This window comes from Bufo bufo, chromosome 3 (assembly GCF_905171765.1).
Source record: "Bufo bufo chromosome 3, aBufBuf1.1, whole genome shotgun sequence".
NCBI lineage: Eukaryota > Metazoa > Chordata > Amphibia > Anura > Bufonidae > Bufo > Bufo bufo.
Window position 1 is genome coordinate 529,045,503 of NC_053391.1, and position 14,033 is coordinate 529,059,535.

General features: G+C 44.5%; 1 protein-coding gene across 1 annotated transcript in view; it reads left to right on the forward strand.

The window, feature by feature from the left end:
* The window catches only part of DIAPH3 (diaphanous related formin 3), a 754,726-nt gene that overhangs the window by 78,375 nt on the left and 662,318 nt on the right, over positions 1 to 14,033 (forward strand). Inside the window, 1 exon segment of the mRNA XM_040425381.1 lies at positions 12,199 to 12,372. Coding sequence (XP_040281315.1) covers positions 12,199 to 12,372 — 174 coding nt within the window.

The window sequence follows — 14,033 nt, forward strand, 5'->3', positions numbered from 1 at the left end:
TCCGCAATCTGCGGAATGGGCGGTACATTGTAGAAATGCCTATTGTCCACAAAACGGACAAGAATAGGACAGGTTATATTTTTTTGGGGGGGCCATGGAACAGAGCAACGGATGTGGACAGCACACGGAATGCTGTCCGCATCTTTTGAGGCCTCATTGAAGTGAATGGGTCCACTCCCGAGCCGCAAAAACTGCGGCTCGGATGCGGACTCGAAAAACGGTCGTGTGCATGAGGCCTAAAACTGAAGCTTTTTTTTTTTTTTTTTTGGTATTGAGCCCCTATGACTGAACTCAATACCGGAAAACTTTAACGCTAGTGTGAAAGTACCCTTAGGCTACATGCACACTATGCAGATTACGCGCATTTTTTTCCATGCAAATTTTTTGTGCGTAAAAACCTTAGTGTAATACTGTAACAGCAAAGTGTAAGATTAGTTTAATCTCATGTACACTTTGCTTTTTCATTCTGTGCGGAAATTGACCTGCCATGCAGATTTTGAAATCTGCAGCATGTCAGATGTTTCATTTATTTGTATGGATTTTATCCTTTTCAATGGAAGGGTAAAATCTGTGGAAAATCCTCACCAAAAACCTGCTAAAAAACCTCCAAAATTGCAATAAATTAACAGATTTTTTGCACATAAATGTGCACCGTAGCCACCCTTGGTGTGTATCCTAAACTGCATCACTTGTCATCACGAGTTCTTAGGCTGGTTTCACACGAGCAAGTTCAACACATTGAACTCTCAACGTGTGTCTCCGGCCTCCCTGGCACTGACCGGATCGCATAGCATTATATTGATTTATTAAATATGATATGTAACCCTTAGAGGTCTGGATTGTATTGTATAACACTGCATTATGTACTCTGGTTTATAGATCCACTCAAACCTTTCAATATATTTTGTCTAGACAGAGGTTTCTAGCTGCAGCTTATTCTAGTCTCCCCGTTGAGATCACATGCATGCTCTGCCAAGCTGAGTATGCATGTTTATGGAGGTACAGGACCAATGGCTTTCCGATGACCGTCGGTTATCTAAAGTGAATGGGCTAGTTTTAGTCTAACATAGTAACATAGTAAATAAGGCCGAAAAAAGACATTTGTCCATCCAGTTCGGCCTGTTATCCTGCAAGTTGATCCAGAGGAAGGCAAAAAAACCCTATAAGGGAGAAGCCAATTTCCCCCACTTTAGGGGAATAAAAAATTCCTTCCCGACTCCAATCAGAATAACTCCCTGGATCAACGACCCCTCTCTAGTAGCTATATCCTGTAATATTATTACGCTCCAGAAACACATCCAGGCCCCTCTTGAATTCCTTTATTGTACTCACCATCACCACCTCCTCAGGCAGAGAGTTCCATAGTCTCACTGCTCTTACCGTAAAGAATCCTCTTCTATGTTTGTGTACAAACCTTCTTTCCTCCAGACGCAGAGGATGTCCCCTCGTCAGTCACAGTCCTGGGGATAAATAAATGATGGGAGAGATCTCTGTACTGACCCCTGATATATTTATACATAGTAATTAGATCTCCCCTCAGTCGTCTTTTTTCTAAAGTGAATAACCCTAATTTTGATAATCTTTCAGGGTACTGTAGTTGCCCCATTCCAGTTATTACTTTAGTTGCCCTCCTCTGAACCCTCTCCAGCTCTGCTATGTCTGCCTTGTTTATAGGAGCCCAGAACTGTACACCATACTCCATGTGTGGTCTGACTAGCGATTTGTAAAGTGGTAGGACTATGTTCTTATCATGGGCATCTATGCCCCTTTTGATGCAACCCATTATCTTATTGGCCTTGGCAGCAGCTGCCTGACACTGGTTTTTGCAGCTTAGTTTGCGGTTTATTAAAATTCCTAGATCCTTTTTTATGTCAGTGTTAGGACTCATGCACACGACCAATGTTTTATTCCGTGTCTGTTGCGCCGTTTTTCGTGATTTTCAGCGGACCCATTGATTTTCAATGGGTCCGTTGAAAACTCGGCTAATGTACCGTTTGCCATCCGCGTCCGTGGTTCCAGTCCGTCAAAAAAATATAACCTGTCCTATTATTTCGCGGAAAACTGTTCGCGGACCCATTCAAGTCAATGGGACCGCTAAAAAACGCGCAGGCACTCAAGATTGTCATCCACTTCCGCGCGTCCGCTTCCATTTTTTTCCCTATCATTTGCATGGCAAACCTGTCTTAGACTTTTTTATTACTTTCCTTTTATGTCTGGTCGTCCTCCAAAAATAAAGGAAAACACACGGAAACGGAACAACGGAACCCCATTTTGCGGAACTGACCACAACAACGGTCTTGTGCATGAGGCCTTACCAAGTGTTTTTCCATTTAGTATGTACGGGTGACTTGCATTATTCATTTCCATGTACATAACTTTACATTTGTCAGTGTTAAACCTCATCTGCCACTTATCTGCCCAAGCCTCCAATCTATCCAGATCCCTCTGTAGTAGTCTGTCATTTATAATCTAATCTAATGTGATGACATTATTATTATTTTTTTTCTGCTAAGTCGCAGTTTGATAACTAAGGCTACTTTCACACTAGCGTTGTTTTAATCCGGCGTTCAATTCCGACACCGGAACTGCCCGCCGGATCCAGAAAAACGTGTGAAAACGGATTACATTTGAATCCTGATCAGGATTTTGTTCACAATGAAAAAATGCATTGGAAAAAACGGATCCGCCATTTATGGACTTTAACTTTTTTTTTAACATTTTTCGGTTTTAACATGCAAAAGCCGGATCCGGTTTGACTGAACACACAGCGCCGGATCCGGCGTTAATGCAAGTCAATGGGAAAAAGACCGGATCCGGCGTTCAGTCAAAGTGTTCAGGATTTTTGGCCGGAGGTAAAAATACAGCATGCTACGTTTTTCTGAAAAGCCTGATCAGTCAAAAAGACTGAAGTGAAGACATCCTGATGCATCCTGAACGGATTACTCTCCATTCAGAATGCATTAGGATAAAACTGATCAGTTCTTTTCCGGATTTGAGCCCCTAGGACGGTACTCAGCGCCGGAAAAGAAAAACGCTAGTGTGAAAGTACCCTAATGCAGAACTTTCCTCTCCAATGCCTCATTCCTGACTGTACAGCAGGACTCTCACAGGAGCAGTCCTACTAAGGGAGGAAAGCTTGGTGCATACGGCCTCTGATGGCTCATACAGTCCTGATCAAAAGTTTAAGACCACTTGAAAAATGGCAAAAAATCATATTTAGCATGGCTGGATCTTAACAAGGTTCCAAGTAGAGCTTCAACGTGCAACAAGAAGAAATGAGAGTGAGACGAAACCTTTTTTTGAGCATTCAATTTAATGAAAACAACGAATAAACTGAAACAGGCTGTTTTTCAGCTGATCAAAAGTTTAGGACCACATGCCTTTAAAAGGCCAAATCTGTGCAAAGATGTGGATTCATTGTCATTTTCTGTCAGGTAGTCACACGTTGTGATGGCAAAGGTAAAAAAACTCCCTTTTTGAACGTGGTCGGGTTGTTGAACTGCATAAGCAGGGTCTCTCACAGCGCGCCATGGCTGCTGAGGTGGGACGCAGTAAGACAGTCATTTGGAATTTCTTAAATTCTTAAATGATCCTGAGGGTTATGGAACATAAAAGTCAAATGGAAAAATTTCATCAGCACTGAGCCGGATGATCCAATTGGCTGTCCGTCAAGACACTGGACGATCCTCGACCCAAATTAAGGACCTTACTGGTGATGACTGCAGCCCCATAACCATCAGACGGCATCTGAGACTGAAGGGCTTCAAAAACAAAAAACGTTTTCAAAGACCTCGTCTCCTTGAACGCCACAGAACTGCTCGTTTGGACTTTGCAAGAGAGCACCAAACATGGGGCATTCAAAGGTGGAAGAAAGTTTTATTCTCTGATGAGAAAAAATTTAGCCTTGATGGTCCTGATGGTTTCCAACGTTACTGGCATGACAAGCAGATCCCACCTGAGATGTTTTCTACGCGACACAGTGCAGGGGGCGCCATAATGGTCTGGGGTGCTTTTTCCTTCAGTGGAACAATGGAGCTTCAGGAAGTGCAGGGGCGTCAAACGGCCGCTGGCTATGTCCAGATGTTGCAGAGAGCATTCCTCATGACTGAGGGCCCTCGTCTGTGTGGTAACGACTGGGTTTTTCAACAGGACAACTCTACAGTACACAATGCCCGCAGGACAAGGGACTTCTTCCAGGAGAATAACATCACTCTTTTGGCCCATCCTGCGTGTTCCCCTGATCTAAATCCAATTGAGTACCTTTGGGGATGGATGGCAAGGGAAGTTTACAAAAATGGACAACAGTTCCAGACAGTAGATGGCCTTCGTTCGGCCGTCTGCACCACTTGGAGAAATGTTCCCACTCACCTCATGAAACGCTTGCATCAAGCATGCCGAAACGAATTTTCTAAGTGATAAACAATAACGGCGGAGCTACTCATTACTGAGTTCATGTTTGGAAGATTTCTGTTTTGGGGGGGGGTTTAGTTTTTTTTTTGGAGGTGTGGTCCTAAACTTTTGATCATTTGAACAACAGCCTGTTTCAGTTTATTCGTTGTTTTCATTAACCACCTCCGGACCGCCTAACGCAGGATCGCGTTCCGGAGGTGGCAGCCCTGCGCAGAGTCACGCATATATGCGTCATCTCGCGATGGGCGAGATTTCCTGTGAACGCGCGCACACAGGCGCGCGCGCTCACAGGAACGGAAGGTAAGAGAGTTGATCTCCAGCCTGCCAGCGGCGATCGTTCGCTGGCAGGCTGGAGATGTGTTTTTTTTAACCCCTAACAGGTATATTAGACGCTGTTTTGATAACAGCGTCTAATATACCTGCTACCTGGTCCTCTGGTGGTCCCATTTGTTTGGATCGACCACCAGAGGACACAGGTAGCTCAGTAAAGTCCCACCAAGCACCACTACACTACACTACACCCCCCCCCCGTCACTTATTAACCCCTTATTAGCCCCTGATCACCCCATATAGACTCCCTGATCACCCCCCTGTCATTGATCACCCCCCTGTCATTGATTACCCCCCTGTAAAGCTCCATTCAGATGTCCGCATGATTTTTACGGATCCACTGATAGATGGATCAGATCCGCAAAACGCATCCGGACGTCTGAATGAAGCCTTACAGGGGCGTGATCAATGACTGTGGTTATCACCCCATATAGACTCCCTGATCACCCCCCCTGTCATTGATTACACCCCTGTCATTGATCAACCCCCTGTAAAGCTCCATTCAGACGTCCGCATGATTTTTACGGATGCACTGATAAATGGATCCGATCCTCAAAACGCATCCGGACGTCTGAATGAAGCCTTACAGGGGCATGATCAATGACTGTGGTGATCACCCCATATAGACTCCCTGATCACCCCCCTGTAAAGCTCCATTCAGATGTCCTCATGATTTTTACGGATGCACTGATAGATGGATCCGATCCTCAAAACGCATCCGGACGTCTGAATGAAGCCTTACAGGGGCATGATCAATGACTGTGGTGATCACCCCATATAGACTCCCTGATCACCCCCCTGTAAAGCTCCATTCAGATGTCCGCATGATTTTTACGGATGCACTGATAGATGGATCCGATCCGCAAAACGCATCCGGACGTCTGAATGAAGCCTTACAGGGGCATGATCAATGACTGTGGTGATCACCCCATATAGACTCCCTGATCACCCCCCTGTCATTGATCACCCCCCTGTAAAGCTCCATTCAGATGTCCGCATGATTTTTACGGATGCACTGATAGATGGATCCGATCCGCAAAACGCATCCGGACGTCTGAATGAAGCCTTACAGGGGCATGATCAATGACTGTGGTGATCACCCCATATAGACTCCCTGATCACCCCCCTGTCATTGATTACCCCCCTGTAAAGCTCCATTCAGATGTCCGCATGATTTTTACGGATGCACTGATAGATGGATCGGATCCGCAAAACGCATCCGGACGTCTGAATGAAGCCTTACAGGGGCGTGATCAATGACTGTGGTGATCACCCCATATAGACTCCCTGATCACCCCCCTGTCAATGATCAACCCCCCTGTCATTGATCAACCCCCCTGTCATTGATCAACCCCCCTGTCATTGATCACCCCCCTGTCATTGATCCCCCCCCCCCCCCCCCTCTGTAAGGCTCCATTCAGATATTTTTTTGGCCCAAGTTAGCAGAATTTTTTTATTTTTTTCTTACAAAGTCTCATATTCCACTAACTTGTGTCAAAAAATAAAATCTCACATGAACTCACCATACCCCTCACGGAATCCAAATGCGTAAAATTTTTTAGACATTTATATTCCAGACTTCTTCTCACGCTTTAGGGCCCCTAGAATGCCAGGGCAGTATAAATACCCCACATGTGACCCCATTTCGGAAAGAAGACACCCCCAGGTATTCCGTGAGGGGCATATTGAGTCCATGAAAGATTGAATTTTTTGTCCCAAGTTAGCGGAACGGGAGACTTTGTGAGAAAAAAATTAAAAATATCAATTTCCGCTAACTTGTGCCAAAAAAAAAAAATTTCTATGAACTCGCCATGCCCCTCATTGAATACCTTGGGGTGTCTTCTTTCCAAAATGGGGTCACATGTGGGGTATTTATACTGCTCTGGCATTCTAGGGGCCCCAAAGCGTGAGAAGAAGTCTGGTATCCAAATGTCTAAAAATGCCCTCCTAAAAGGAATTTGGGCACCTTTGCGCATCTAGGCTGCAAAAAAGTGTCACACATCTGGTATCGCCGTACTCAGGAGAAGTTGGGGAATGTGTTTTGGGGTGTCATTTTACATATACCCATGCTGGGTGAGAGAAATATCTTGGTCAAATGCCAACTTTGTATAAAAAAATGGGAAAAGTTGTCTTTTGCCAAGATATTTCTCTCACCCAGCATGGGTATATGTAAAATGACACCCCAAAACACATTCCCCAACTTCTCCTGAATACGGCGATACCACATGTGTGACACTTTTTTGCAGCCTAGGTGGGCAAAGGGGCCCATATTCCAAAGAGCACCTTTAGGATTTCACAGGTCATTTACCTACTTACCACACATTAGGGCCCCTGGAAAATGCCAGGGCAGTATAACTACCCCACAAGTGACCCCATTTTGGAAAGAAGACACCCCAAGGTATTCCGTGAGGGGCATGGCGAGTTCCTAGAATTTTTTATTTTTTGTCACAAGTTAGTGGAAAATGCTTATTTTTTTTTTTATTTTTTTTTTTCATACAAAGTCTCATATTCCACTAACTTGTGACAAAAAATAAAAAGTTCCATGAACTCACTATGCCCATCAGCGAATACCTTGGGGTCTCTTCTTTCCAAAATGGGGTCACTTGTGGGGTAGTTATACTGCCCTGGCATTCTAGGGGCCCAAATGTGTGGTAAGGAGTTTGAAATCAAATTCTGTAAAAAATGACCTGTGAAATCCAAAAGGTGCTCTTTTGAATATGGGCCCCTTTGCCCACCTAGGCTGCAAAAAAGTGTCACACATCTGGTATCTCCGTAATCGGGAGAAGTTGGGGAATGTGTTTTGGGGTGTCATTTTACATATACCCATGCTGGGTGAGAGAAATATCTTGGCAAAAGACAACTTTTCCCATTTTTTTATACAAAGTTGGCATTTGACCAAGATATTTATCTCACCCAGCATGGGTATATGTAAAAAGACACCCCAAAACACATTCCTCAACTTCTCCTGAATACAGAGATACCAGATGTGTGACACTTTTTTGCAGCCTAGGTGGGCAAAGGGGCCCACATTCCAAAGAGCACCTTTCGGATTTCACAGGTCATTTACCTACTTACCACACATTTGGGCCCCTAGAATGCCAGGGCAGTATAACTACCCCACAAGTGACCCCATTTTGGAAAGAAGAGACCCCAAGGTATTCGCTGATGGGCATAGTGAGTTCATGGAAGTTTTTATTTTTTGTCACAAGTTTGTGGAATATGAGACTTTGTATGAAAAAAAAAATCAAAAAAAAAATCATCATTTTCCACTAACTTGTGACAAAAAATAAAAAATTCTAGGAACTCGCCATGCCCCTCACGGAATACCTTGGGGTGTCTTCTTTCCAAAATGGGGTCACTTGTGGGGTAGTTATACTGCCCTGGTATTCTAGGGGCCCAAATGTGTGGTAAGGAGTTTGAAATCAAATTCAGGAAAAAATGAGGAGTGAAATCCGAAAGGTGCTCTTTGGAATATGGGCCCCTTTGCCCACCTAGGCTGCAAAAAAGTGTCACACATCTGGTATCCCCGTACTCAGGAGAAGTTGAGGAATGTGTTTTGGGGTGTCTTTTTACATATACCCATGCTGGGTGAGATAAATATCTTGGTCAAATGACAACTTTGTATAAAAAAATGGGAAAAGTTGTCTTTTGCCAAGATATTTCTCTCACCCAGCATGGGTATATATAAAATGACACCCCAAAACACATTCCCCACCTTCTCCTGAGTACGGAGATACCAGATGTGTGACACTTTTTTGCAGCCTAGGTGGGCAAAGGGGCCCATATTCCAAAGAGCACCTTTCGGATTTCACAGGTCATTTTTTACAGAATTTGATTTCAAACTCCTTACCACACATTTGGGCCCCTAGAATGCCAGGGCAGTATAACTACCCCACAAGTGACCCCATTTTGGAAAGAAGAGACCCCAAGGTATTCGCTGATGGGCATAGTGAGTTCATAGAACTTTTTATTTTTTGTCACAAGTTAGTGGAATATGAGACTTTGTAAGAAAAAAAAAAAAAAAAAAAATCATAATTTTCCGCTAACTTGTGACAAAAAATAAAAAGTTCTATGAACTCACTATGCCCATCAGCGAATACCTTAGGGTGTGTACTTTCAGAAATGGGGTCATTTGTGGGGTGTTTGTACTGTCTGGGCATTGTAGAACCTCAGGAAACATGACAGGTGCTCAGAAAGTCAGAGCTGCTTCAAAAAGCGGAAATTCACATTTTTGTACCATAGTTTGTAAACGCTATAACTTTTACCCAAACCATTTTTTTTTTACCCAAACATTTTTTTTTTATCAAAGACATGTAGAACTATAAATTTAGAGCAAAATTTCTATATGGATGTCGTTTTTTTTTGCAAAATTTTACTACTGAAAGTGAAAAATGTCATTTTTTTGCAAAAAAATCGTTAAATTTCGATTAATAACAAAAAAAGTAAAAATGTCAGCAGCAATGAAATACCACCAAATGAAAGCTCTATTAGTGAGAAGAAAAGGAGGTAAAATTCATTTGGGTGGTAAGTTGCATGACCGAGCAATAAACGGTGAAAGTAGTGTAGGTCAGAAGTGTAAAAAGTGGCCTGGTCTTTCAGGGTGTTTAAGCACTGGGGGCTGAGGTGGTTAAATTGAATGCTCAAAAAATGTTTTGTCTCACTCCCATTTCTTCTTGTTGCATGTTGAAGCTCTACTTGGAACCTTGTTAAGATCCAGCCATGCTAAATTTGATTTTTTGCCATTTTTCAAGTGGTCTTAAACTTTTGATCAGGACTGTATATTCATGTAGAATCCAACAGATGAAACCTCACTATGCATCCAAATAGGTAGGAAGGTATATGGAGGTACAGTAAGGGCCCTATGCACTACTGTACAGGAGTGAGTACACTCGCAGAAGCAGTGCTACTAAGTAGGGTTGTCCCGATACCGATACTAGTATCGGTATCGGGACCGATTCCGAGTTTTCTCGGCGGTACTCAGCCGCCGATACCCCGCCCCGATACATAAATAGAATACTTTTTTTTTTTTTTACATCAAGCGGGCTGGTGAGCGGTGCATAGAGGGGGCAGTGAACGGCAGCTGAGAAGGGGTGGAGAGAGCCGGCAACGATAATTATTGCTGGTATGTGACTGGGTATTACTTACTGCATGGGTGTCATGCGGCCCGCAATGAATATTTTTGCGGCCCCGCAAAGATGCAGCATCGGGAGAGAGGAGGGGCTGGAGTCTGTAACTAGGGGCGGGGCCCGGTGCAGTCACTGTACTCTTACACCGGGCCCCGCCGCTCACCAAAGTATTTATAAACGTGAATCCTTATCCTGTTATTAAGTTGAACTAACGCTGCCCTCTCCCATGTTCCCATGTTCCCCTGTATCCCCCTGTAAGCTTCAATAGCAGGCAGAGCAGACGGCAGCAGTAACGTCACTCACTGACGTAGAGCGCCTGCTCCGCCCACTTTATGAATGAAGCAGGCGGAGCAGACGCGCGACGTCAGTGAGTGACGTTACTGGTGCCGTCCGCTCTGCCTGCTATGGAAGCTTAAGTAAGTGCTGTGGGGATACAGGGGGATACAGGGGAACATGGGAGAGGGCAGCGTTAGTTCAACTTAATAACAGGATAAGGATTCACGTTTATAAATACTTCGGTGAGCGGCGGGGCCCGGTGTATTGGGGGACACTGTTATGAGGGGGATCTGTGGATGACATATAGCAGTGTCATCCACAGATCCTCCCCATAACAGTTCCATCCACAGATCCCCTATAACAGCACCATCCACAGATCCCCCACCAAATAACAATGCCATCCTCAGATCCCCCCACCCCATAACAATGCCATCCACAGATATCCCACCCCATAGCAGTACCATCCACAGATCCCCATAACAGTGCCATCCACAGATCCCCCATAACAGTGCCATCCACAGATCCCCCATAACAGTGCCATCCACAGATCCCCATAACAGTGCCATCCACAGATCCCCATAACAGTGCCATCCACAGATCCCCCATAACAGCACCATCCACAGATCCCCATAACAGTGCCATCCACAGATCCCCCATAACAGTGCCATCCACAGATCCCCCATAACAGTGCCATCCACAGATCCCCCATAACAGTGCCATCCACAGATCCCCCATAACAGTGCCATCCACAGATCCCCCATAACAGTGCCATCCACAGATCCCCATAACAGTGCCATCCACAGATCCCCCATAACAGCGCCATCCACAGATCCCCATAACAGTGCCATCCACAGATCCCCCATAACAGTGCCATCCACAGATCCCCCATAACAGTGCCATCCACAGATCCCCCATAACAGTGCCATCCACAGATCCCCCATAACAGTGCCATCCACAGATCCCCCATAACAGTGCCATCCACAGATCCCCCATAACAGTGCCATCCACAGATCCCCCATAACAGTGCCATCCACAGATCCCCCATAACAGTGCCATCCACAGATCCCCCATAACAGCGCCATCCACAGATCCCCCATAACAGCGCCATCCACAGATCCCCCATAACAGTGCCATCCACAGATCCCCCATAACAGTGCCATCCACAGATCCCCCATAACAGTGCCATCCACAGGTCCCCCATAACAGTGCCATCCACAGATCCCCCACATGACAGTGCGTCATCCACAGATCCACAGATCCCCCAAAACGGTCACATGACATTTAAAAAAAGTATCGGTATTCGGTATCGGTGACTACTTGAAAAAAAGTATCGGTACTTGTACTCGGTCCTAAAAAAGTGGTATCGGGACAACCCTACTACTAAGGGAAGAAAGCTTGGTGCATACGGCCTCTGATGGCTCATACAGAATCCAACAGAAGAAACCTCTGTTTCTAAAAAGGTAGGAAGGTATATGGAGGTACAGTAAGGGCCCTATGCACGACTGTACAGGAGTACATTCCCGGGAGCAGTGCTACTAAGGGAGGAAAGCTTGGTGCATACAACCTCTGATGGCTCATGCATTCATATAGAATCTAACAGAAGAAACCTCTCAATGCCTCCAAATAGGTATTAAGATATATGGAGGTACAGTAAGGGTCCTATGCACGTCCAGGTGCATCAATATGGAGTTGTAATGCTTCTGTCTGCATGAGGCCTTATCAATAAGATATCCATCTATAGTGATGTATTTTTTTCCCTTCATTTTATTATTGATCTAAAACATGCGATAAAATCTTTCCCTCTCTGGCATGCATATCTCGGCTAGATTCACATTGGAAAGAATCGCTGCTCTCTAACTTTGCACTGAATCCATAAAATTGGATTTATTTTAATAACCTCAAAATGAGATTTCCTTCCCCCTCTAAACCTATAAGTGGAAGTCTTGTTTTAAAGCGACGCCTGGCAGTCACGCCACAGGATTTACTTTCTGAACTCCTACTTTGAGATATTTTCCCTCTGTTTGCAGCAATTAATCAAATCTTCATTTATTTGCAGTTGGATAGATTTGCCAGCATTAGAATTCCTGGAAGCAGAAAAGACCGGCCTAATTTGCATTATATGAAGAGCTCCAACACTGGCAGCGACTGGTCCACATCGTCGGAATATGAAGACTTTCCTCAGAAGCAGCTGTCAGATAAGGAAATCTTGGCGCTGTTTGAAAAAATGATGGTGAGTGAATTATTTTTATAGACTGTACTGGGTTTTTGCTTTGCGTTACTTTAATGGTTATTTTAAGGGAGGCACTGTATCTGTGTGTGTGTCAGAAGTCTTCATACCCCTATACTTAAAGGGTTTCTGTCATGAGAAAACTCGTTATGTAGCTGACTGACATTGGCGATGTGCAGTACATAAGTGTGCTTTATAACTCCCTGCCTGCCGCCGTTCTATTAAAAAACAGACTTTTATAATCTGCTAAAGAAGCCTCTAGGTTGCTATGAGGGTGTTGCTTCAGCACCTAGAGCAGGAATGGCCAACCTGCGGCTCTCCAGCTGTTGAAAAACTGCAACTCCCAGCATGCCTAGACTGCCTACAGCTATCAGCCTACAGCAGGGCATGGTGGGAATTGTAGTTTTACAACAGCTGGAGAGCCGCAGCTTGGCCAGCCCTGACCTAGAGGCTCAGTCTACCTGCCTTTTGGCACGCCCACGTCCACTTGATTGACGTCCTTCTCCGCATCGTCCTCATAATCCCGTCCCGTTTAGTATTCGGCGCAGTGAGTGAAGGACGCTCGGCTTCTGTCAGCTTCCTCACTGCGCCGATTACGTCGCAGGCCTCTCCGGCAGGCCTTCCTGGCAGCAGCCGAGCGTCCTTCACTCCCTGCGCCGAATACTAAACGGGAGGGCACAGCTACATAACGATTTTTCCCATGACAGAAACCCTTTAAACTTCTTTTTTTTTATGTATGTATTAGGGCTCATGCACATGGCCATAAGTGTTTTGTGGTCTGAAAATCGCTGATCTGCAAAACCCCGATAACTGCCATACACATGCTGCCATTTTTTTTTCACTTCAATAGAAATGTCCTATCCTTGTCTGGAAAAATGGACAAGAATAGGGCATGTTCTAGCTAACGGTCTATCACCATCTTTTGTAGCCCCATTAATGGGTTTGCATCCGATCCGCAGAAAAATATGGCTGTGTGTGAGAGCCCATATACACAGGAAGTGACCGTGGCGTTTAAATCCAGATTTATGCTCGATATATCCTATAAACTTTTTTTTGTTGATGTTGTTTTCCCGCGTGACTATTGTAAAGCAAATGGTTCACAGCTCGGGGAAAGTGACTGTTCCCGTTATGTACAGAAAATAAACTTAAATCTGTAGTCATAAAATAAAAACAGATTAGAAAAAGAGAATGTGTTTCAGTATATAGTTTTGATTAGTAAAAAAAGAAAAAAGTCATGCATGGTATAGGATTACTCTCGTCTTCCAGACGCTGTGCTGGTACATAAAGCACTTTAATATTCGGTGCTAACATTTATGAAAGACAGTTTCTTGCTTTATTTAGTTATGCTGTGTTGTATAACGTGGGTTTAACTACTCTTTTATTAAAACACTAAATCTTTATTTTAAGACGATGTGTATATACCAACTAACTAGCAGAACAGAACCGAGAATTGTGATAAACTTCATGGAAATAATCTGCTCCCTCCAGGGAAGGGTGTCTGAAGGCCTGCAAGCATGAATCTACATTACAACGTGCTGCCAGTCCTTGCTCTCGTTAATGGATTCGGGGATAGCTTTCAGTGTTCTCTGTGCCAGTTTTGAAGGCATGAAGAATGCGATAGGCTTGTAGTTGTCACTGAGAACCGGCCTGATCTCCGAGTAGCA